Consider the following 21,783-nt stretch of genomic DNA (forward strand, 5'->3'; position numbering starts at 1 on the left):
ATTGTGAGGTCTGAGGGGTGATGGGGACGCGTCCCCAGATGCTGCCATTGTGAGGCCACAAAAACATTGGGCAGCTGAGAGGGTATAAATGTTGGCCAAGTCAAGGGCCGAGGCAGTTGCCTCAGTGGAGGCACTCAGCTCGGGTGGTCTCCTGCCCCGTGGTGGGAAGCTGGCCAGAGGACAGAGGTGATCGCCCGGCGCTGGGATGCTGTGGAGCAAGGAGAAGGCAAGTTGAGGTTTACTTGCTGGTGGGATCGCACTTGAAGGTGGATGAAATTCAGCTCTGAAGCAGGGGGAGGTCTGGCAATGGACCTGGCGTGGCTGTTGGTGGTGGACGGATTGCCGGAAGGTTTGCATTCAGTGCCTGGTTGATGCCGCAAGGCTACAAGACTGGCCGAGGGGATGCAAACGGGTTTGGAAGCCTAGTTTGTTTATTAACAGGCGGACAAGCCGAGGAGGGAAGCTGCCCCTTTGGCGGCGGGTGAGTGTCCCTTGGCGAATTCTGTGGTGAGGGAAAGTTGCCCATCGGCTTCTAGTGGTGGCGCCTTGGTGAAGCCAGGTTCACATTTGGGGATGTCAGTGGAGGCCGAGAGGCCCGTGAAGTTGGCCGATCCATTTGTGAACGCTATCTGGTGACATTCACCTTTGTCTTTGGCCCTCAACCTAATGTCAACAGACCTACCTTTTGAGAATGTCAGCTTGCTGACATTCGTAGAGCTCTTGACCTTACGTCGACGACCAAAGCGAGGAGGGAAACTACCCGGCACAGCCCTAGAGGTGGAAACCAGGGGAACCAGTGTAGTCCACTTGTGGATCTACCGCTTCAAACTGGTGACCCTCCACTTCTGCAACCTGCCTTGACGGGGCAGGCCAGTCAGGGAGGAAGTTGTCAAGACCAAAGCCTGTGGAAGGGTCTGGGTGGACGCTGGATAGTCGCCATCCCATCAACGTGTTTGCCTTTGCCTTTCAGGGACATCCAATGCCGGCGAAGTTTTCCCCAAGACCAGACAGTGGCGGCAAGCTGGCAAGCGGAAGGAGGCGATCGCCTGGCGTTGGGATGCTGTGGAGCAAGGAGAAGGCAAGAGGTCTGAGTGGGCGCTGTCGGATGGTGGCCACCCCACTCATCTGTTTGCCTTTGCCTTTCAGGGATGGCTGGAGCCGGCGAGGTTTCCTCCGAGACCAGCCGTGAAAGTCATGAAGAGAACCGCAGGACTTAAGCCAGACAACTCCTGTTTTCTAAATAAACGGCTTTCTAATTTTTATTCAAAATAAACGTTTTCTGAAAAGAAATCTGTGTTTTGTGCCATGTTTTTATTGTATGGGAAATCTCTTAAGTAGTCATGTCACAGGAAGAGGAGGCTGACCCCTTGTGACATCACAGGGAGTCTGTAGCCAACGGCCACAGCTGGGGAAACATCTGCACAGCCCTCACTGGCCTCACAATGGGGGTGGGACACACCTCATTTTTAATAACTGCTGAGGTGCCCCCCCATTGTGAGGCCAGCGAGGGCTGTGCAGATGTTTCCCCAGCTGTGGCTGTTGGCCACAGACTCCCTATGATGTCACAGACATCCACCAACTCCCTGTGATGTCACAAACGGACATGGCAAATGAGGGAAAAGAGGCAGTTTCTGGAGGGGGGGAGCAGCCCCTGGAGTCTGGGGGCGGGCAGGGCCAGCTGGAGACACAGAATCGAGTTGCCAACATTTGTGCCCTGTGGGCTCATCTCAGCTACGCAGCTGCCAATAAAATAAAATGAAATCACAATTGCTTTTGTCAGCCCTCCACTTATAGGTGGTTGGAGATATGGGAGGTGAATTCAGAAGCAAATGTACTGTAAAATGACCCCACAGGGAAAGCAAACCCTCCTAGTGCTCCTATTTTCCAGGGACAGTTGCCCCAGTTTCTAATTTGATGCCGAATGTCCTACTTTTCCTTAGTAAAGGTAAAGGGACCCCTGACCAGTAGGTCCTGTCGTGGCCAACTCTGGGTTTGCGGCGCTCATCTCGCTTTACTGGCTGAGGGAGCTGGAGTACAACTTCCAGGTTATGTGGCCAGCACAGTGCACGAACCAGAGCAGTGCACGGAAACGCTGTTTACCTTCCCGCCGGAGCGGTACCTGTTTATCTACTTGCATTTTGATGTGCTTTCGAACTGCTAGGTTGGCAAGAGCAGGGACCGAGCAACAGGAGCTCACCCCGTCGCGGGGATTCGAACTGCCAGCCTTCTGATCGGCAAGTCCTAAGCTCTGTGGTTTAACCCACAGCGCCACCCGCATCCCCATTTGTCCATAAATTGGCTGTAAATAAATAAACCTTTCTATAAATACAATAATAATAATAATAATAATAATAATAATAATATTTTATTTATATCCCGCCCTCCCCAGCAAAGATCGGGCTGAGGGCGGCTATTCTTGTCTATCTATATATTATTTGCAACCACCATTGGTTACTTTGATTATATTGTACATTGTACTTATCATTTTCATTATTATTATTATTATTCCAATAAAATTATTTATATTACACATTATGAACTTTATTTCAATTCTACTGGTTTCTCTATTCCACACACATCTTTCCTATGTACAACATAAACTTATTTCATTCTTTTTGAAACGTTTCATCGCCCTATTGTCGACTTTTCCCCGTTAATTTGACTATTTCCGCCTTGACTATCTCTACGGTCGCACTTTGCTATGCGACTTCCGGGCGCTAGGGCGGGATTTCCCTTCGCTGTCCCGCCTTAAAGCTGCGGGGCGGGAAGAGCAGCCTTAAAAACACGCGGTTCATTTCGTGGCGTCATCCTCCAGCGCTCTTCCCCTCTCTACCATTGGCTGTTCGGGAGGGAGCGCTTCCCTATTCGTCCTCCCGCCTTTCCCGCCCCGCCTCTTCACAGAGGGGCGGGGTCCGGAGCCCGCGAAGCGAAGGACGTTGTCGCGGTTCCTCATTGGCTACCTCGATAGCGAGTCCCCTCTTTCCATTGGCCGCTGGCTTCCAGGATAACGAGGACGGAGGGGGAGGGAAGCAAAGCTGTCCTGCTATTGGCCGCTCTCACTTTTGGCGGGAGGGCGCGAACCGCCGCCGCGCGCGCGAAGTGGGCGTCTCCCGGAGGAAGGGGCGGGGCCTCGCCGCTCTTTCTCCAATGCGCGCGCGCTCTTTCGGTTTGCTCCGCGTTCAAGGCCGAGGCGACGTCGACGGCCAGGCTCATTCCGCCTCACAGCGCTGAGGCGGCAAGAAGCAGGGGGTCCCCGCTGCCGCCGGACTGACTGACTCCCCCCAGCCTCGCCTCATGGAGCCCGGCGGCCTTACCCCGCCGAGGCTCTCTCACCGCCGCCGCCTCCTCCTGCAGGACCAGCCGCGCTTCCCCGCTCCCAAGGGTCTCGGAGGCCTCCCCGAACCCGCCGGCCTCGCTCGCGTCGCCGACCGCCGGAGGAGCCTGGGCTGCGGCGGGTAAGGCAGGCGGCCGCCCTCCACTTCGGCGCCTCACGCCTCGCTGTGGGGTGTTGGGGGGGCCTTTGTCCCGCTCGAGGCCGCAGAACTCCAACTCCCATCATGCTTTGCCGTCGGCCGCGCTCGAAGGGGCTGATGGGAGTTGGAGTTCGGCGACGGCACACATCTGGCTTTAGAAGCTGCTTCGTCTATTCATCGAGCTACCTGGGTGGGACTAAGTATATAATCCAAATAGGGCTGTTTATTATTATTATTATTATTATTATTATTATTATTGCTGTTGTTGTTATTATTATTATTATTATTTTACTGCTAATTATTAATAATAATTATTATTACTTATTATGCCGCACTCTTCCTCTGAAGCAGGGCAAGGTGGTGTACATGCTTCTCCTCGCCACGTCTCTCTCTATTTCTCTATTTTCCCCTTTATCTGCACACACAACAGCCCTGTGAGAGATTAAGCTGAGAGAGAGCAACTGGCCCAACGTGAGCTTCATAGTTCATTGGGGAATTGAACCCTGGCCCAACACTCTTGAGCCACTCTATACCATTTTGAGCCTCATCCTCCTGCTTTAGAATTGGATAGAATAATAATTGGTTACTATTTTGCTGTTTTATTTACTTGATACGCTAATATTACACCATTTCTCCAGGGAGTTCCAGGTAGCTTCCATGCTTCCACTCCCAACTCCCTCCATTTTTTCTCTCAGCCTTTGAGGTAGATTAGGCTGTCCAAGTGACATAGCCCAGGGTCACCCAGTGAGCTGAGTGGGGATTTGAATGCTAATATGATACCCACTTTGCCACCCTGGTTTTCTTAAGTACGTAACAGATCTCAGTATGGAACCATTTTTATGCTGCATTTTTTATTTATGTGCTTTCATTTGTGTTTATGTAAAGTGGCATTATGTTCCATTTGGTTGCCCTGAGAAGACTTCTTCACAATGATGTGTGATGTGACAGTAATGTATCTGATTATTTGCAGCTCAAGTGAAAATTGTGTACAAACGTCGGAAGGAAAGAATGTCAATCTGCAAAGGACGTCGTCTTCTGAATCTACAGATTCAGGTTTGTCTGCCTTCATCCATAATAATAATAAATTTTATTTATACCCGCCCTCCCCAGCCAAGACTGGGCTCAGGGCGGCTAATAACCAATAATAAAACAAGTTGATTAAAATACAATTTAAAAAACAAGATTAAAATACAACATTAAAACATTAGGATGCAGCCTCTTCACAGCAGGAGAAAGGAAAAATAAAGAGGGGGAGGGAATCAAATTGATTCTAAGCCAAAGGCCAGGTGGAACAACTCTGTCTTACAGGCCCTGCGAAAAGAAAGCAGATCCTGCAGGGCCCTGGTCTCATGAGACAGAGCGTTCCACCAGGCCGGGGCCAGTGTTGAAAAGGCCCTGGCTCTGGCTGAGGCTAATCTAACTTCCTTAGGGCCCGGGACCTCGTGGGTGTTGCTATTTATGGACCTTAAGGTCCTCCGTGGGGCATACCAGGAGAGGTGGTCCCGTAGGTACAAGGGTCCTAGGCCGTGAAGGGCTTTAAAGGTCAAAACCAGCACCTTAAATCTGACCCTGTACTCCACCGGGAGCCAGTGCAGCTGCAAAAGCACTGGGTGAATATGCTCCCATATAATCCAAAACCCACTGGGCTTGACAATAAACTTCTCTGTAGTTTTAGTTGGGAAGTTCAACTAGCATCTGAGCTAGGAGCTTACTTGATTGGTCCAAATGTAACTTTCTTATCCAAATGATTTGGAGAATTTGGAGCATGTTGTAAGCCAGCACTCCCAGTTATTTCCTTGATTTCCTGGTTTGATTCCACCATAATTTCCCTGAGCCAGGGCAATGATGGCCTACAGATCAGGACTGGAAGCCCAGTTCTAACAGTGATTGATTACTCAGTTGAGATGTAACATCATTTTTTTTCTGATTGGGAGAAAGGGGAACACTAAGATCCAAGACTTAGTATGAGCAGCCAAACCATAAGATGGCTGTTATATGTGAACAGTAAGCTTCAATATGTCAGCAGTCCATTTACGTAATGGGAACAGTACTGACCTAATATTTTTGTCTGCATGTTTTGTCACTTTCTACAAAAATCTGTGCAAGCTGTAAGATGATTTCTTTCACAGGTTGCTGTATGGATTCTCCTACCCAGCTCGGCATGAAAAATCTTGATGAAATGTATGTAGAAATACACTGGGGTGTTTTTTTTGCTTGAGGTTTTGTATGAAACTGGTTCAGGGCATCCTCAAAGAATCTGCTTTAGAGCAGCTTGTGTTAAGCAAAAAATGCATTTGGAAGGTGTGAGAGTATTGACTTGAGTATTTCAGAACCCTGGTACTTCAAATTAGCAAGACTGGTGTAAAACGTTCTTGGTTGTAGCTCTGTAGCTAAGGCTGCATGATAGGTTCCCCTCTGTTTCCTGGCACAATGTTTATGGGAATGTCTCATTCTTAGACTTTAGTACTTCTTAGACTTTAGTACTCACTCACCAGGGCACAGGAGAGGGATCTTTATGCACTTTCACACTCGGGAACATGTCACGCTTGCCAGAATATTGGGTCACTGTCAGTGTGATATTATTTTAGCTAAATGAGTCATTACTAGGTAGTCTATCATTTTAGCTTGGATGTTGAAATTTAACTTGTAAATCTGTGTTAAGGCATGTGCATCTTTTTGTTCTTGCAGTTTTAGAGTACCCATGCGAAGAATGCACTCCCTCCCGGTAAGTAAAGCTTAGGAAGGAAACCATCCTTTGTCCCTTTCTCAGCTGAATTTCACACTATGCAGAACTGTCAGATTATGTAAACTTAATTAATAAAGCTTGAAAAGTCTTGCATGTTGTCTGTCAGGCTCCTGGAAATCCCAATGTTGACATTAAGGGATTTTAATATCTTACACAGAGCTGGATTCTTAGTGTATTTTTGGTTTAATTTTGCACACACCTAATTTAATGACTGATTATTATTAATAATAGTAATTATTAATACTCGTATCCCACCTATCTGACTGGGTTGCCCCAGCCAATATAGCTTCCAGTATATATAAAAACATAATAAAACATTGAACCTTAAAAAGCTTCCCTATACAGGGCTGCCTTCAGATGTTTCTTAAATGTTATATAATTACTCATCTTCTTACCTGATGGGAGGGCATTCCACAGGGTGGGCTCCACTACCGAGAAGGCCCTCTGCCTGGTTCCCTGTAGCTTAACTGCTTGCAGTGTGGGAACTGCCTGAAGACCCTCGGAGTTGGACCTCAGTGTACTGGCTGAACAATGAGGGTGGAGATGCTCCTTCAGGTATACTGGGCCGAGGCCATTCAGGGCTTTAAAAGTCAGCACCAACACTTTAAATTGTGCTCAGAAACACACTGGGAGCCAATGTAAAGTATGTATGTACTCTCTCCCATCCTTAGGCATGATCACCTGAAAAAAATTAGTTTGAAACTCCCAAGTTTGCTTAATATTGTATTGGCACCCACTAATTTTAAATGATGAATTTTATGAAACAACAAATGCATAAAAATAGTGATTTTTTTTTCCCCTGTGGAAAAACAAAGCCCTGGGAAATGTTCAGTTTTAGCAATCCTTCTTCCCTACATCTCTGGCTCTTGTTCCGGGTCCTAGCCAGCTCTGCCCACCTCCCAATTCCAATCCACCCCTGTTTCCTTTTTCCGCTAGCATGCTGTGGTCCATAGCTACTGTCATTGGCCCAGATTTTATGTTTTTTAATTGAATTGGGTCCTGCTGTTCTGTTGGTTGCTCCTCATGACAAAAGAGGAGAGCTGGAACCTGACACTGCATTTGCTTCTCCCACCTTTGCAGCAGAGCCTTCTGGGATGCAGCCCCGCTCTGAAGAGGAGCCACTTAGATTTGCTCAGTTGTGATGTCTTCCAGGGATGTGGCCCTGAGGAGAACAAAGAGAATGTAAGTTTATTTCATTAAGTTCCTAATCTGGGGAAGATGGCCATGGCTATGCCTCAAGGGCTGGAACTGACGTCCATATGTAAGAGGGGGGGACGCAGGTGGCGCTGTGGGTTAAAGCCTCAGCGCCTAGGGCTTGCCGATCGAAAGGTCATCGGTTCGAATCCCTGCGGCGGGGTGCGCTCCCACTGCTCGGTCCCAGCGCCTGCCAATCTAGCAGTTTGAAAGCACCTCCGGGTGCAAGTAGATAAATAGGGACCGCTTACCAGCGGGAAGGTAAACGGCGTTTCCGTGTGCGGCTCTGGCTCTGGCTCTGGCCAGAGCAGCTTCGTCACGCTGGCCACGTGACCCAGAAGTGTCTCCGGACAGCGCTGGCCCCTGGCCTCTTAAGTGAGATGGGCGCACAACCCCAGAGTCTGTCAAGACTGGCCCGAACGGGCAGGGGTACCTTTACCTTTACCTTTATGTAAGAGGGAAGTGTAACAGGGTTAGAGTTGTAAATGAGTGTTGCTGCAGGCACTGTGTTCCAGCTTAAGTGCTTTTTGCTGTTGTAAAATCCTAGATGTGAAATACTTGATGGAATGTTATTGGTAGAGTATTCATTTGGATATTTACAGGAGCACTTTCCGTGTGATAAGAGTAACTTCAGCCAGTGTGTTGAAAATTATACTGAATTGTTTCAGCCATTTTGCTCCTTCTGTTTCCTTCCTAAGGTTGCTGGAGAAGTGCCCCAATTAGTTTTTGTGTTTGAATCTGATGCTTTTTGTCCCAGGGTGGTGGTAATTTTTCTTTGCCTGAATGGGCAATACCTTTCAGCCAAGGCAGCTTTTTCATTGCACTGATGTATTCATTGAGAATTTAGAGCCTTGATAAATAGCTGCATGTGTCACTTCATTTAAATGTGAATAGGCATACATTTTCAGCTTTGCTTAGGTGTTCCACCCGAGATGCATATCAAGTCTCTGCTATGGGCTGAACTTAATTTCATTATAGGAAGATGAGTGCAGGGTGTAAAAGGTTACAGAAAGACTGGGTGTGGTAGAACAAAAGAGCTGATCAAGATTAGATTTCTCTTGAACGCTGCAGGACTCTAGACCAAAGACTCTAGAACTGCAGGTTTATTTCCTGACCTTTTGAGCTCCAATGAATTGGTAAAATAGTTGTCTTATTCCCTTTCCCTAAGGAACCATTTGAATTCAAAAAGCCAACAAAGCCTGCTTCTCGTACCTGTCTGCGTACCTCTTCCCTTGAAGATGAAGGGTTGAGGCAGGAGCCCGACACAACACTTTTGGTATGTAGTCTCTGTGCTCAGCCTTGAGATAGAGCTTGCTGTCCCAGAATGTTGTGGTGCTAACTACTATGCCCAAGCCTGGGGCCAACTCAGAAATGGCAGGAGAGCCTCAAAAGGCAGAAATACTGTTAGAAATCAAGATTTGGAAAAAACATGCTTCCGCATCATTTGCCAGATTGTATGCTCAGCTCTGTGTACACCTGCAGTTTCTAACAAACTGCATGGAATGAGACAATGTGCTGAAGAGTACAACTTTGAGGTACACAAACCAAGTGAGTCTTCATTATTTGCATGCCATGAGGACACTGGACAGCTGATCTGATTGTAGGGGGCCACATCGTTCTGCTTCTTGGTTTTGCAAGCAGATAAAGCTGATTTTTAAGTTGTTGGGTCTATGCATTTAGTGTATTTGGGTTTACAGAGTTGTGATTCTAGATGTGAGCTACCCAAGCAAGCCAGGAGAATGTCCTGTCTCTTTATTCCTCTCCTGAGCTTCACCTCAAAGTGAAGCCATAATCCTATGAGGAAAGACTGAATGAATGTCGACCAATAAAATACCATTTGTTTTAGTTTCATAGTGGAAAAGTTGACAACTATCAAGAAAGCTTCAGTCCAGCATTTCTGAGGCCGCTGTCTCGAGGGGCCTCAGAAACTGAGGAAGATGATGACGATGGATTCTTGGAGATAATGGATGGTCCAGATGTCTGCGTAAGTGATGATGAAAACACCTCTGTATTAAATACTTTAAAAACTAAAAGTTCTCCAGCTAGGTGGTTTGTGTTGGGTATAGCCATTTTCATCCTGTCTAAAGATGGCCAGCACTGTAGATACTGCACTTGATAATTGATATAAGTAGGCTTTTTCAAATTCCTTGGTTTGCCTGTTTTGGGTGAAATATGGAGATAAGAGGACTTGAGCAGCAACCTTTTTTTTAGTAATTCATTGGTTGGGTTTCCAGCAGATGAGTTCAAAGCAGCTTTCAACAGTAACACATAATTAAACAGAGCTAAAAGGCTCATGCCTTGCTGCATAAATGCAAAAAGTGATGATACCGAATAGCCTACCAGGGGAAGGAAATTCCAAAGATGTTGTGCCATGGGAAAAGTGTATCCTTAGTCAGTCCCTTTTCACCACAGGAGCAGGTGGAACCCAGAAAAGGGCTTTTGAAGCACATCTGTGGGAAAGCAAACTGAAAATGGGAGGGAGCGATGCTGCAAATAGTTTAGGCCAGCAACTTTTGGCCCACCATGTGTTGCTAAGCTTCCACTTGCTTCATCCCTGACCAATGGCCATGCTGACTGCGGGTGAAGAGATTTGGAGTCCCAACAAAATCGGGTATTCCTCAGAATGTGAAGATGAATACCAGCACTTTTGACTACTCTAGGAAACAACACTGAAGCCCCATGCACATTTTGCAAGTTGGGTGTGATGTATTAATTGAAATTTGATCCACACAGCAAACTCAACACTGTATTTTGGTCCAGTGGACATTTCTGAGTAGTCTGCAAATGCACTCGCCATATAACTTACTACAATAATTTTTAATCTTGATAAGTGGCAAAGTGCCTCCTGTCCAAGAAGAGCCACCATTTCGCTTGCTACCAATGGTGTTTTCCCTGCTTAGTAACTGACCTTTTAATTTTATTTTAGAACAATGGTGAGATGCCCTCTGACGTGGCCAGCCTTTGGACAGCTCCTCTAGTCATGAAGAAAGGGGATGATGCCCATGTAAGTTGGTCATTTTAGTCTTCATGGAGCCTAAATAGTTCATTTAAAACCCTTTGTTGCTTTCAGTGGAGCTTATTTTCTGATATTCAAGAGGTGTTCGCTTTTTGTGCTGTTCTTTTGAATACGTTCAGGCTTATGGCATCTACTTCACAGTTGTCTATCTGTGTCTTTGGAGCTTGTGTTTCTTTGCTGAAGTGTGTGGTTGCGTATTCTGGCCAAGATGCAAGTAGAGCTCTCTTCCACTTCCACGGCCATGCCAGTCCTTTTGGATTCCAGTTGGTGCCTTACCTTGCCAGGGAGCTCAACTGTGGTGGGAAATGTTGCATTGCTCCTGCAATGGAGGCAGCTGTTCCTTCAGCATTTTCAAAGTGGGTGGATGAGGTATAAGTAATTACGTGTGGTCGGTTGTTTTTTGTTGATGCCTTTGGCTGCCTGGCAGGGACGCGGGTGGCGCTGTGGGTTAAACCACAGAGCCTAGGACTTGCCGATCAGAAGGTTGGCAGTTCAGATCCCCGCGATGGGGTGAGCTCCCGTTGCTCGGTCCCTGCTCCTGCCCGCCTAGCAGTTCAAAAGCACGTCAAAGTGCAAGTAGATAAATAGGTACCGATCCAGCAGGAAGGTAAACGGCGTTTCCGTGCGCTGCTCTGGTTCGCCAGAAGCTGCTCAGTCATGCTGGCCACATGACCCGGAAGCTGTACGCCGGCTCCCTCGGCCAATAAAGCGAGATGAGCGCCGCAACCCCAGAGCCAGCCACGACTGGACCTAATGGTCATGGTTCCCTTTACCTTTGGCTGCCTGGCAGTCCTAATGCTGCTTTGGTTTTTGTGCAGAGTAAGCAGTGCAGGTTGCTGGGCATGGAAAGCGAGCCATACAGCATGGCCAAAGCTGCCCTGAAGAGAACGGGGCGATCTCCAGAAGAGAACTCTCCATATTTCATCAAGAGGAAAAGAAACGTCTGCAAGGCATCTTCCGAAGAACTAACGGTTGGTGGCTGAGCACCATACACTGACTGCAGCCTGCTCAATTTGTTTGTGTTCATATTGGACTCTTAACTTCAAGCAAAGCCTGTTTGCCTTTGGTACTGGTTGTGAGAGGTGTGCTGTTCTCTGAAGGGGGTGGGAGCCTCTTCTAAATCTTGAGGAAATGGGCTTAATGTGCAGATGGGAACAAATGCAAAGATCCTTAGGGATTTGGTTGCCAAACCAAGCAGGTGCAAGGGTGACTTGGAAGTCTGAGGAAAGGCCCTTAATGTGTTTCTTAAAATTCCAGCTTATTTCCTTTTCCTTCTGACTTTCTATCTTTCCATGAAGTTCGTTGTATTCCTTTGTGATTCTCTTAGATAAGGCAATACTGATGTTTTGCTTGAGGTTTACCTTCCTCTAGCTTCAAGTGCTTCTCATCCTTCCTGCTTGTTCTTTCTAGCATACCTTTGGAATCATAGAAAGCTGCCACTGCTTCTCCCCGTACTTCCCACACTTTGCCCCTTAATCCAGGGGTTCCAAAGTTCCCTTCTCACCCAACCCCCACCCCTTCAGAGGAACTGGTCTCCCAAGAGCCTCCTTCTGTACTTCATTCCTCTCTTTCGCAACGCAGGCTTTCAACACACTCTCCTCCACCCTTTCTTCCTAATTCCCTTTACGCTCTTCATCCTTGAGGTTCTGCAAACCTTTCTAGCTGACCAGCATAAGCAAAAGCAGTTGTGGAAAGGAGGCTTCCATCGCTACAAGCTTTACATGAACTTGGTCTTCCATCATCTCACATCTGCTTCCCCCTTGTTCCTTTAGAGCCTGGTGCTGATTGACCCAAACTCATTGTTCGAAAACTCAACGGAAATAGAGAGCATTTTGGACAATGACGCAAGGGATCTTATTGGAGATTTTTCAAAGGTAATGCTGGTGACCTTTCCTCTTTTGCCGTTCTGCGGCTTGTGTGAGACCTAAGTGCAGGGCACTCATGTGTTCTGCTGTTTTCCTCACTCTGAACCAGGCCTCGTTTTGTCACCTTAGGGTTACCTTTTCCATACTGTAGACGGGAAGCACCAAGATCTGAAGTATATCGACCCAGAAATGGTAAGTAGCACAGGCTCTTCTCACAAAAAGAAATGTTTGCTTCGCATGGATTGTAAACTTAGTTTGTCTGCAGGCCACCTGTGGAGTCCAGAGAAGGCAGAGGGGTGGGGTATTTGTCTACACAGCTAGACAGTTCTGTCAGTTAAAACAAGTATTTTTTTTAAAGTAATGGGGCAACGTCCCCGAGGTCTAATGCTTGACCTTTTCCTCCCCTCCAGATTGTTGACGTGTTGAATGGCAAGTTTTCAAACTTCATTAAGGAGTGCGTGATAATTGACTGTCGATATCCCTATGAATATGAAGGAGGCCACATCAAGGTATGGAGGGAGTTCAGAGGCACCTGCATAAGACTGGCATCCTGATTAATTTGGGCATAAGCAGAAAAACATTAGAGTGAATCCCAAAGGTAGTAACGGTAAAGGGACCCCTGACCATTAGGTTCAGTTGTGGTCGACTCTGGGGTTGCGGCGCTCATCTTGCTTTATTGGCCGAGGGAGCCGGCGTGCAGCTTCCAGGCCATGTGGCCAGCATGACTAAGCCGCTTCTGGCGAACCAGAGCAGCGCACGGAAACGCCGTTTACCTTCCTGCCGGATCGGTACCTATTTATCTACTTGCACTTTGACGTGCTTTTGAACTGCTAGGTTGGCAGGAGCAGGGACCGAGCAACGGGAGCTCACCCCGTCGCGGGGATTCGAACCACCGACCTTCTGATCAGCAAGTCCTAGGCTCTGTGGTGTAACCCACAGCGCCACCCACGTCCCATATCCCAAATACTAGGCATTGTCACTTATGACTAAGTTTCAACTTGTGCTGGCCCCTTTAACGGTATCCCAAAAAACACTCACTTTCAAAGGTAAGGATTTTTAGGCCTCCTTTGCAGGGAAAGATCCCCTTGGCTGATTTTCCTAAAACAGGGGAGGAAGGTGTCTTTATGGCAGGGCAGGGGGGAGAGATCAAGTCAGGGGACAGAAGATGTACAGTCTTACCTTGGAAGTTGAACAGAATCCGTTCCAGAAGTTTGTCCGACTTCCGAAATGTTTGACTTCCAAAGTGTGGCTTTTGAGCCAATTGGAAGCCATGGAAGCCCTGTCGGACGTTCAGCTTCCAAAAGAACATTTTGCTTTCTGGTGGGAGGCTGAACAAAAAGTTACTGCTTTTATACAGAGCCATTGTAGTGACGTCTGAGAGGATGCAGTGATGCTGGAGAAAACTGAATAGCATATTACGAAGCTTCTGTTTGGTGTCCTCTGCTTCCAGACGTCCTATTGAGAGCCAATGTGGTGTAGTCGTTAAGAGCAGTAGTCTCGTAATCTGGGGAACCGGGTTCGCGTCTCCGCTCCTCCACCTGCAGCTGCTGGGTGACCTTGGGCCAGTCACACTTCTTTGAAGTGTCTCAGCCCCACTCACCTCACAGAGTGTTTGTTGTGGGGGAGGAAGGGAAAGGAGAATGTTAGCCGCTTTGAGACTCCTGAAGGGGAGTGAAAGGCAGGATATCAAATCCAAACTCTTCTATTTATAACTTGGGCTAGGGAGGGGAAGATGGGCCACATTAGATTTGATGAAGTGAAGGGCCGTAAGGGCTGACCAAAGTTTAGGATTTCCCCCCAGGAAATAAACTGCCACAGGGGCCAGATTAAACTGACTGGTGGGCCAGATTGGGCCCCCGAAACGGACTTTGGACATGCCTGCCCTTTTCATCTTCTAAGACTAAGTTATTGTGACAGATCTCGAGTGAATATGGATACTGTTTTAATGCAGTTTTGGGGGCCACATGTCCTGTTGGGTTCTGTGCCATAACACGCACACAACCCACAGTCGACCTGCCTTCTCTCACTAGTGTCTCTTCCTTCTCAGGGTGCTGTAAACCTTCACATGGAAGAGGACGTGGAGGACTTTTTGCTGAAGAAGCCCATCGTGTCATCGGACGGCAAACGAGTCATCATCATTTTCCACTGCGAGTTCTCTTCAGAGCGGGCCCCGCGGATGTGAGTACACGAATGCTCCCCTTTGCATAGGTTGGCAACTTGGAGGACTTGTGGTGTTACCTGCAGACGTGATTGGATGGGCAATAATTGATACTTAATAGTGTAGGTGAGAATTGATAGCCCAAGAAGATAATGAGACTAGGCGGGTACAGGAATGGAAGGGTTTTAAGAAGCAGGCCCTGGTGCATTCCTATGCGCTCCAAGCGTTCCTTTAATAATTGTCTTTCACACAGCATTTTGATGCTTGGCGTCACAATCCCCCTTCTGTTAGAAATGACATCCACGTATTGTTGAATGGTCACTGTAAAATGTGACGGTTCTTTCTTGTTTCACAAGTTCTGTATGTCTTTAAGGGCCAGGGCAAATAACAAGACCCAGTCTTACAGCTGTGAAACATAGCAGGTGCTGCTAGGTTGTGTTAATTAAGCTGTGTCAGCATTTGGGCATAGTATATAAGGAGCGGCACCTAGCTCTCCCGTTACCCTGGGGGATTGGTTGGTGGTTGGGTCATGTTTGTTGTTGTTATCTTTAGTGTAAAATGAGTTTTTGTTTTGTTATTAAAACCTTGTTAAAGTTATTTTTGAGTTCCTTGTTATGCATGGTCTCCCCAGCAAGCTCTCTGCAGCGCTACTAAACTGCATATAACCAACACATATATCCCTTATGGAGGGTTTTGAGGCTCTTTCCCATCTGTTACAGGTGCCGATTTGTGAGGGAGAGAGACCGGCTTGGCAACAGCTACCCCACTCTTCATTATCCTGAACTGTATGTTCTAAAGGGGGGATACAAGGATTTCTTCTTAAAATGCAAGGTCAGTGTCACTTTACTCAGCTTCCGTTTCTCTTCCTTGTGTCTTTATTGCATGAGTACTGTGACCTTCCTTCCTGAAGCTCAAGGTGGTGTAGATGGCTCCTCTCTCTGTCCACAAAACATTGTTGTGTGTGAGAGGGAGTGACTGTCCCCAAACCCCAGACAATTCACTTAATGGCTAGGTGGGAATTTAACAACCTAGCTGCTGCTGCTGCTGCTGTGTGCAGGTGTTCTTTGTGTAGGGTGAAAAGCAGTTCTGTGCTAGGAAAACCAGAGTTATGAACTCTGTATAAAATAGTTGGATTGAGTGCTTCTTGATTTCCCCCCTCCTGTGTCAACCTAGGGAGAAAGGAAAAGTGATGGCTTTTTTAGGTGACAGAAAGGGGTGCTAAGTAGGACTTCAGCACCCCGAAGATCAGTGCGGAATACATTTATACAAAGGGCTGTCAATGAATCACAAATAGCCCCAGAGATTTTCTGGGTCCCCTTGCATAATCCCCTTTTTTCCTTTTTCCATTCAGAGCTACTGTGAGCCCCAAGCCTATCGCCCGATGCACCACGAAGACTTCAAGGAAGAGCTGCGCAAATGCCGCACGAAGAGCAGGACCTGGGCTGGTGAGAAGAGCAAAAGGGAACACTACAGTCGTCTGAAGAAGCTCTGAAAGCTGCAAGAAGGGCAGCCAGATTTAGCCTGCCTGCCTGCCCTGTGGGTGAAAGCGGGGACACATTAACTTCATGTGCCTCGCAGGAATTGTTCACTCCTTGCATGGGCTTTGCTTCACCGTCTACTGAATCATTTCACCCAGGACCAAGCGGAGTCCTTGGACTGCCATATTGCAGGCATGAACCCTTCAAGCGTTTGCGTTCTGTCCATGAATCCAGGGTTTCCCCATATGCTTCTGAAGACAATCCATTTAAACAGTGTGTATATGGGAATCAGGGTAGCATATAACTGCCGAGCAGAGTGTCGATCATGAGATTTTAATGTCGATTTTACAAATTGTGCCTTTTTATGTTAGTACAGCCGGATGAAGCTAAGTTACCTATGACTGGGTTTCCTGGGTTGTGTCATGGCCCTAATTTTGTACAAGGGGCAATGAGCAGGGAGGGTTTTTTTGAGACCCGACCCCATCCTCTGAGCTGCAGCTCTGATATTGCCAGCATTCTCTTACCATGTGGAGGAGGGGTGTTGGAAGTATTTTCCTGGAACTTGCATAGGCTTCCTGTAATGAAGTATTTATCTGCTGCCAAAGAGGAAGCTGTTTTATCATGTTCTAACTTATTCTTGGACCTTGTCGTCACCTTAAACTTAGTTGCTTTTTAATGCGTAGGTGTGACATTTTATATGTGCGGCGCCTGGAGTGACCTGATGCCAAAACAGCTTGCCAGTGTTCAAATGCAAACTGCCGTCCCTCCATATATACAGACACACACCCTGTGTGCTCGGCTGTGATTGTGGCATGCTTCTAGGGCAGCCTCAACCTCATGCCCTCCAGATATTTTGGGCGGCAGTTCAGGCTGGGACAGGTGGCTGTTACAGTTCAGAACATCTGGTGGGCACCAGGTGGGCGAAAGCTGACATAGAAGGTAAATCTGGCCTGGATAGATCATGCTGTGTGTTTCTCCTTCCTCCAACTGTCCCCAACAGAGGTTTGCTAACCCTTTTAAAAGAATTTGGCTCCCAAATCACTCCCTCTTGCCTTATTGGAAGGGGGCCGGGAGGTCTGATGGCAGTGAATCTTCATCCACCCAGTGAGGAATCGATGGCTTTCCTCTTTTAAGTGTGTAAGTTGCACTTCTGTTTGAGGAGTGTTGGCCAAAACAAATTCTGAGCTGCTTTAAATTGCTCCAGTTACCAGTGTAAATCTTGGGGGCAGAAGGAGCTGGAGTAACTCAGAGACTATGTTGTGCCTGGCCAGAAAGTATTACAAGCCAGCTTACTTCTAAACATTAGGGGGAGAGCAAGTGTTTTTTAGGGGGAATTAGTATTGCAAGCTATACTTTTCTGGAATTGTGTTTTGGTCTTTGAAACAAGCCTTCAAATATTATAAGAAATCAGTCAGTGGCTAAACTCAACCATGAGGCTGGGACGTTTTCTGCTTCATATTTGTGCAGATGTTTGGTTTTTGGCGATGTTGTTCCATATGCTCAAACCCTTTGAGCTGTGATGCAATTCCGTGTCTGCATCAGATCTAAAATACCACCCCCTAGTTTGTTTGCTCTGTTGTTACTTGGCCTCTGTGCAGGTGATCAGCAGGTACCTCCAAACGGGGCGGGGTTAGGAGGCTCACTTCAGTGCAAGCCAGTCCTCCCATTCAGTGTTGAAGGCTGCAGCCTTCAACCAGAGGTGGTGCTTAAATGGGGTGAATTGCCGTAGCGGAAGTCCAGGCTTTTGCCCTTTCTGCAACAGGGACCAGCGGTCTGCCAGACCATTCTGCTGTTTCCTTGCTGGCTGCTTCCTGTGAACATTCCCAAAAGTGTTTATTCCACCTCCCCAAAGCACACTTCCTGGTATTTGGATATGTATTGTTTGTTCAAGTTGCTGTTTGTCTTTTTAATTTGACATTTGCACATAATTCATTTAAGGGTAGGAAAAACAGTGTGCTTTTTAATGTATTGTGACTTTTTTGAAGGGCAATGGGGACATTGTAAACGACACTGGTCCTAATAAGGGCCTTGGCTGAAACCACCTACTTCTGTGGCCTCGGGAAATAAAATGCCCAATACACAAGCTCTGTTTCTTTTGCCTTTGGAGCAACTGGTACTCAATATGGTCTAAGGAGAGAGGCCTGTCAAAAACACCTGATAAGACCGTACAAAATCTGCATGACGTTTTGGTGGGATTAAATCACAACTTTATTTACATCTTCCTGAAGAGCAGTGGCTTGTTTTGCATTTCCCTGGGCTCTGTTGAACAGTTTTAAGTAAATTGTTTTCTGATTTGCATGTGGATTTAGGAGGGGCTGGTGGGTGGTAGAAGGCGAAGGCCCTACTTTGGGTTTGCTGGAGCACGTTGTGCAAACTTCAGCTTGTCGGTACATTGAACCTTCTCCTTTTAATGATTTGTCTTTCCATACCATGTGTGTTTAATTTTGCTGGTGGAGATGACTTAAAAGTGAGGGGGAAGAGATGCCAGGGGCAACGAGTCCAGAGCTGAACACCTGCTGAGTTCTTGTTCAGTAAGCCTGGACTGGTCCTTATTGCCTCTTAGGCAGGATCTTTTAGAGGGAGTTCCACCCAGATGGAGACTTCTATGCTTCTGCTGCGATTGGGATCAGGCCACTGTGCTCTCAAATGGCTTCTTGAAAGTTTGTGGGTAGTGCTAAATACCACAGTTCCATCTGCTCATATGAAATCTGAGCAGAGGGTGATTTGACTCTACATTGGCCAGTTCTGACATTGGCCAGTTGTTTAAAGATAATCTAACAGAAGAATTTTCATCTGTTCAAGAGAAGCTGTGGTATTTTGAAAGAGATGGCATGCTGCAATTACTTAATTGGTTAATCTGTTTAAAAGCAAAAGACTACTAACAGTTCCCCCTAAGGAGCTGGTTGATGCTTCCATTTCCAGTGATGCTATGGGTCTATGCTGTGTGCATCCAAGTCCCCACTTGGTGGTGCTGCTGTTCCAAGCTCTAAAAATCTTGTTGTGTTTCAGCTCTGTGGGCTAGAAAAGGAGTTGTACACTTGTTCATTATTCCTTCTCGCAGTGGCCCTGTGACTGTTCACCATGGTTCCTGTATTTACAGAAGGTGATTTGTTCAGGGCAATCTGTGATGCGTGTTGTTGACAGAGGATTTAAACTTCTATCTTTTTTTTTTAACTTAATAAATTCTGTAAGGATGTCTAAAATGAGAACCTCGACTGTTGCACAGTGTCGGAAGAAAGGAGGAGTATAACATGCAGGCCTCTTCTTTAGCTCTTTGATTTCATTAGTCAGATGCAGAATGAGATAAAGATCAAGCAATTCTCTGTGTGTTGGAAGTGCAGTGATGCAGGAAACATTGGAAACCTGAATTGACAGCACTAAGGTTGCTCCATCACACATGGTGTGGCTCTTACATTTTACACAAGACTTCACTCAATAGTTCATGGTCAAGTCTGTGTGTGTGTGTGTGTGTGTGTGTGTGTGTGTGTGTGGCTCCAGTTTCAGCCCTAGCGGCTAAGCTGCTGTACTCGACTTTTCTGCTTCCTATTTAAAATTGTATGGTAGCTTTAATGATTATGCTTCCTGGTTTCCACTGAAATCTTCTTGGTCATAGGCTGCTGCGTGGGTTAGTGTTTTTCCCCTCTCCAGCGCGCCTCCATCTCTCTTCCCAAACAAAAGGACACTGAAGGTGATCACAGGCAAATGTGGCATTGCTTCTGAGTGAGCTGCAGCATATGATAAAAGTGATATCTAGCGTGGCTTGCAAACCCTGGCCTCTGATTGGCTGCTTCAAACATTAAAAGTCTTCTTGTTTCCCTCACACACCATAAAGTGGTACTCAGCATGACATTAATGCCAGTTTCTGCATATGCTGCATATCCAAAGTGGCTTACATATAGAATAACAGAGCTTGGGTTTTTTTTAAAGGTATATCAAAACAATTAAACTAGCAGTTTCTTTAAGTGTCAGAATATATCTCCTGGTGCCTCTGTCGAAGTAAATGTGCTGCAGAACCACTTCCATATGGAGAATAGCTCATGCAGGAGAGCATGAGTCTCTTAATCTCAGGGTTGTGGGTTTGAGCCCCACGTTGGGCAAAAAAATTCCTGCATTGCAGGGGGGTTGGACTAGATGACCCTGTGGTCCCTTCCAATGCTGCAGTTCTAGGATGCTGCATCCTCCAACCCAGTTATTGTAGAGGACCAGCCTGTGCAGCCTCAGGGTTAGATCATGCAGGATCCTAATGTGTAGGTGGTTGGGGGTCACGGTGTGGCCCTGCTTGCCCCTTTGGTTGTGCGAAGGGGAGTTTCTGTGCTTGGGGAATTGTAGTCTTGCACCTTGGTAAGAGACTCCTAAATGCCCCATCTCCCTTGATGGAGAGCCAGCGGTGCCTTTGGTAAAATGGCATCACCACCACTATCTTCTTTGCTCATCTAGTAGTTGATTAGCGTAATGCTAAGCCACCTGTAGGGACGTGGGTGGCGCTGTGGTGTAAACCACTGAGCCTTGCCTAAGGCTTGCTGATTGGAAAGTTGGCAGTTTGAATCCCCGGGATGGGGTGAGATCCCGTCGCTCAATCCCAGCTCCTGCCAACCTAGCAGTTTGAAGGCAAATCAAAGTGCAAGTAGATAAATAGGTACCACTCTGGTGGGAGGGTAAATGGCGTTTCCGTGCACTGCTCTGGTTCACCAGAAGCGGCTGAGTCATGCAGGCCACATGACCCGGAAGCTGTACGCCGGCTCCCTCGGCCAGTAAAACGAGAAGAGTGCCGCAACCCCAGAGTTGTTCATGACTGGACTTAACTGTCAGGGGTCCCTTTACCTTTAAGCCACATGTTGGGAACCTGTGACCCTCCCACATGTTCCTGGGCTCTAGCTCCCATCAGCCCTGACCATTAGGCATGCTTGCTGAGGCTGATGGGAACTGGAGTCCTACAGAATCTGGATGATCACGAGTTCCTCACCCCTGTGCTGTAAAGGCCTAGACTGCCATCCTTAACAGGCCTGGAAGCAAATGTGAATCTATAGAGATAAGCAAAAGTCACCAATGTTGACAGCAAGCGACAGAACAGGCAATTATCTCTACCCTTCTAGGCTATACTTCCTCCCCCTGCCCCAATCCTGGTGAGAATTTTGCTAATCTTGGGGGCAAGCGGAGCAAGCCAAACACTTCCTCCCCCTTCATACCTTAGATTTTGTGGTAGCTGAGCATGGACAGACTTACAGGGTTACGGTGGTGGGGTTTATGTTAATTGTTTTGAGTATTTCTGCAACCAGTGGGTTGTCCTCAATGCTCTTGCTGCTCCCTATTGCGTCCTCATCATGCTGTTTTGATGAGATGAGCAACAATAATTGTCCGTCCGTCCCCCCCCAGGATTGGCATTAGCATTTTATGATGATGGGAGGTTGCTCTGGGAGAAGTCTGTCTTCAAAGCGGCTGCCTTGTAACAGCTGGTTCGTGTGAGAATGCATCCGGAATGAATTTACTACGGTCAGCAAAGAGATCAAGGTGACCTTGAAAGCAAAGGAAACTTGCGGCAGCCCCATGAAGCATGGTGATTGTTCTGCTCTAGGCTCATAACCCCAAGGTGTGCCTTAGGGTGGACTCTTGACCATCTGCCTGGTGCCATCTGCACTCACTCGCATGGGCCTCCAGTCATAAGGGCTGGCATCTGTATGTTTGGGTGGGGACGACACACAGCCCCTAGCACTGCATAGAAAGCTTCTAAAGGGGGTTGGATATTCTGCTTTTCAGAAAGTGTATCATGACAGGTTCCCCCACCAAAGCCCAGTTAAAATTTTTGACCTCACTGGTGGTAAAAGGTAAAGGTAAAGGTACCCCTGCCCGTACGGG

At 47.2% G+C, this 21,783-nt stretch overlaps 1 protein-coding gene and 2 long non-coding RNA genes across 3 annotated transcripts; 2 read left to right on the plus strand and 1 right to left on the minus strand.

The window, feature by feature from the left end:
* Positions 1-1,290, plus strand: LOC307199304. The gene is made up of 2 exons (XR_013831838.1): positions 1-226; positions 971-1,290. It is a non-coding gene; the product is annotated as an uncharacterized lncRNA (long non-coding RNA).
* A 1,828-nt stretch (positions 1,291-3,118) lies between these two features.
* Positions 3,119-18,147, plus strand: CDC25A (cell division cycle 25A). Its single transcript, XM_079946918.1, has 15 exons — positions 3,119-3,455; positions 4,444-4,526; positions 5,603-5,654; positions 6,162-6,198; positions 7,300-7,401; positions 8,582-8,689; positions 9,260-9,397; positions 10,340-10,417; positions 11,248-11,400; positions 12,202-12,303; positions 12,424-12,486; positions 12,705-12,803; positions 14,342-14,472; positions 15,172-15,283; positions 15,804-18,147. Exons 1-15 carry the CDS (start codon positions 3,295-3,297, stop codon positions 15,942-15,944), a joined length of 1,560 nt encoding a protein of 519 aa, XP_079803044.1. The 5' UTR covers positions 3,119-3,294; the 3' UTR covers positions 15,945-18,147.
* On the minus strand, positions 7,187-13,984 carry LOC307199356. Its single transcript, XR_013831920.1, has 2 exons — positions 13,474-13,984; positions 7,187-7,381 (listed from the first exon to the last, which is right to left on the minus strand). It is a non-coding gene; the product is annotated as an uncharacterized lncRNA (long non-coding RNA).
* Positions 18,148-21,783: the final 3,636 nt, after the last annotated feature.

This window comes from Podarcis cretensis (genome assembly GCF_951804945.1).
Source record: "Podarcis cretensis genome assembly, chromosome: 12".
In the NCBI taxonomy this organism is placed as follows: Eukaryota; Metazoa; Chordata; class Lepidosauria; order Squamata; family Lacertidae; genus Podarcis; species Podarcis cretensis.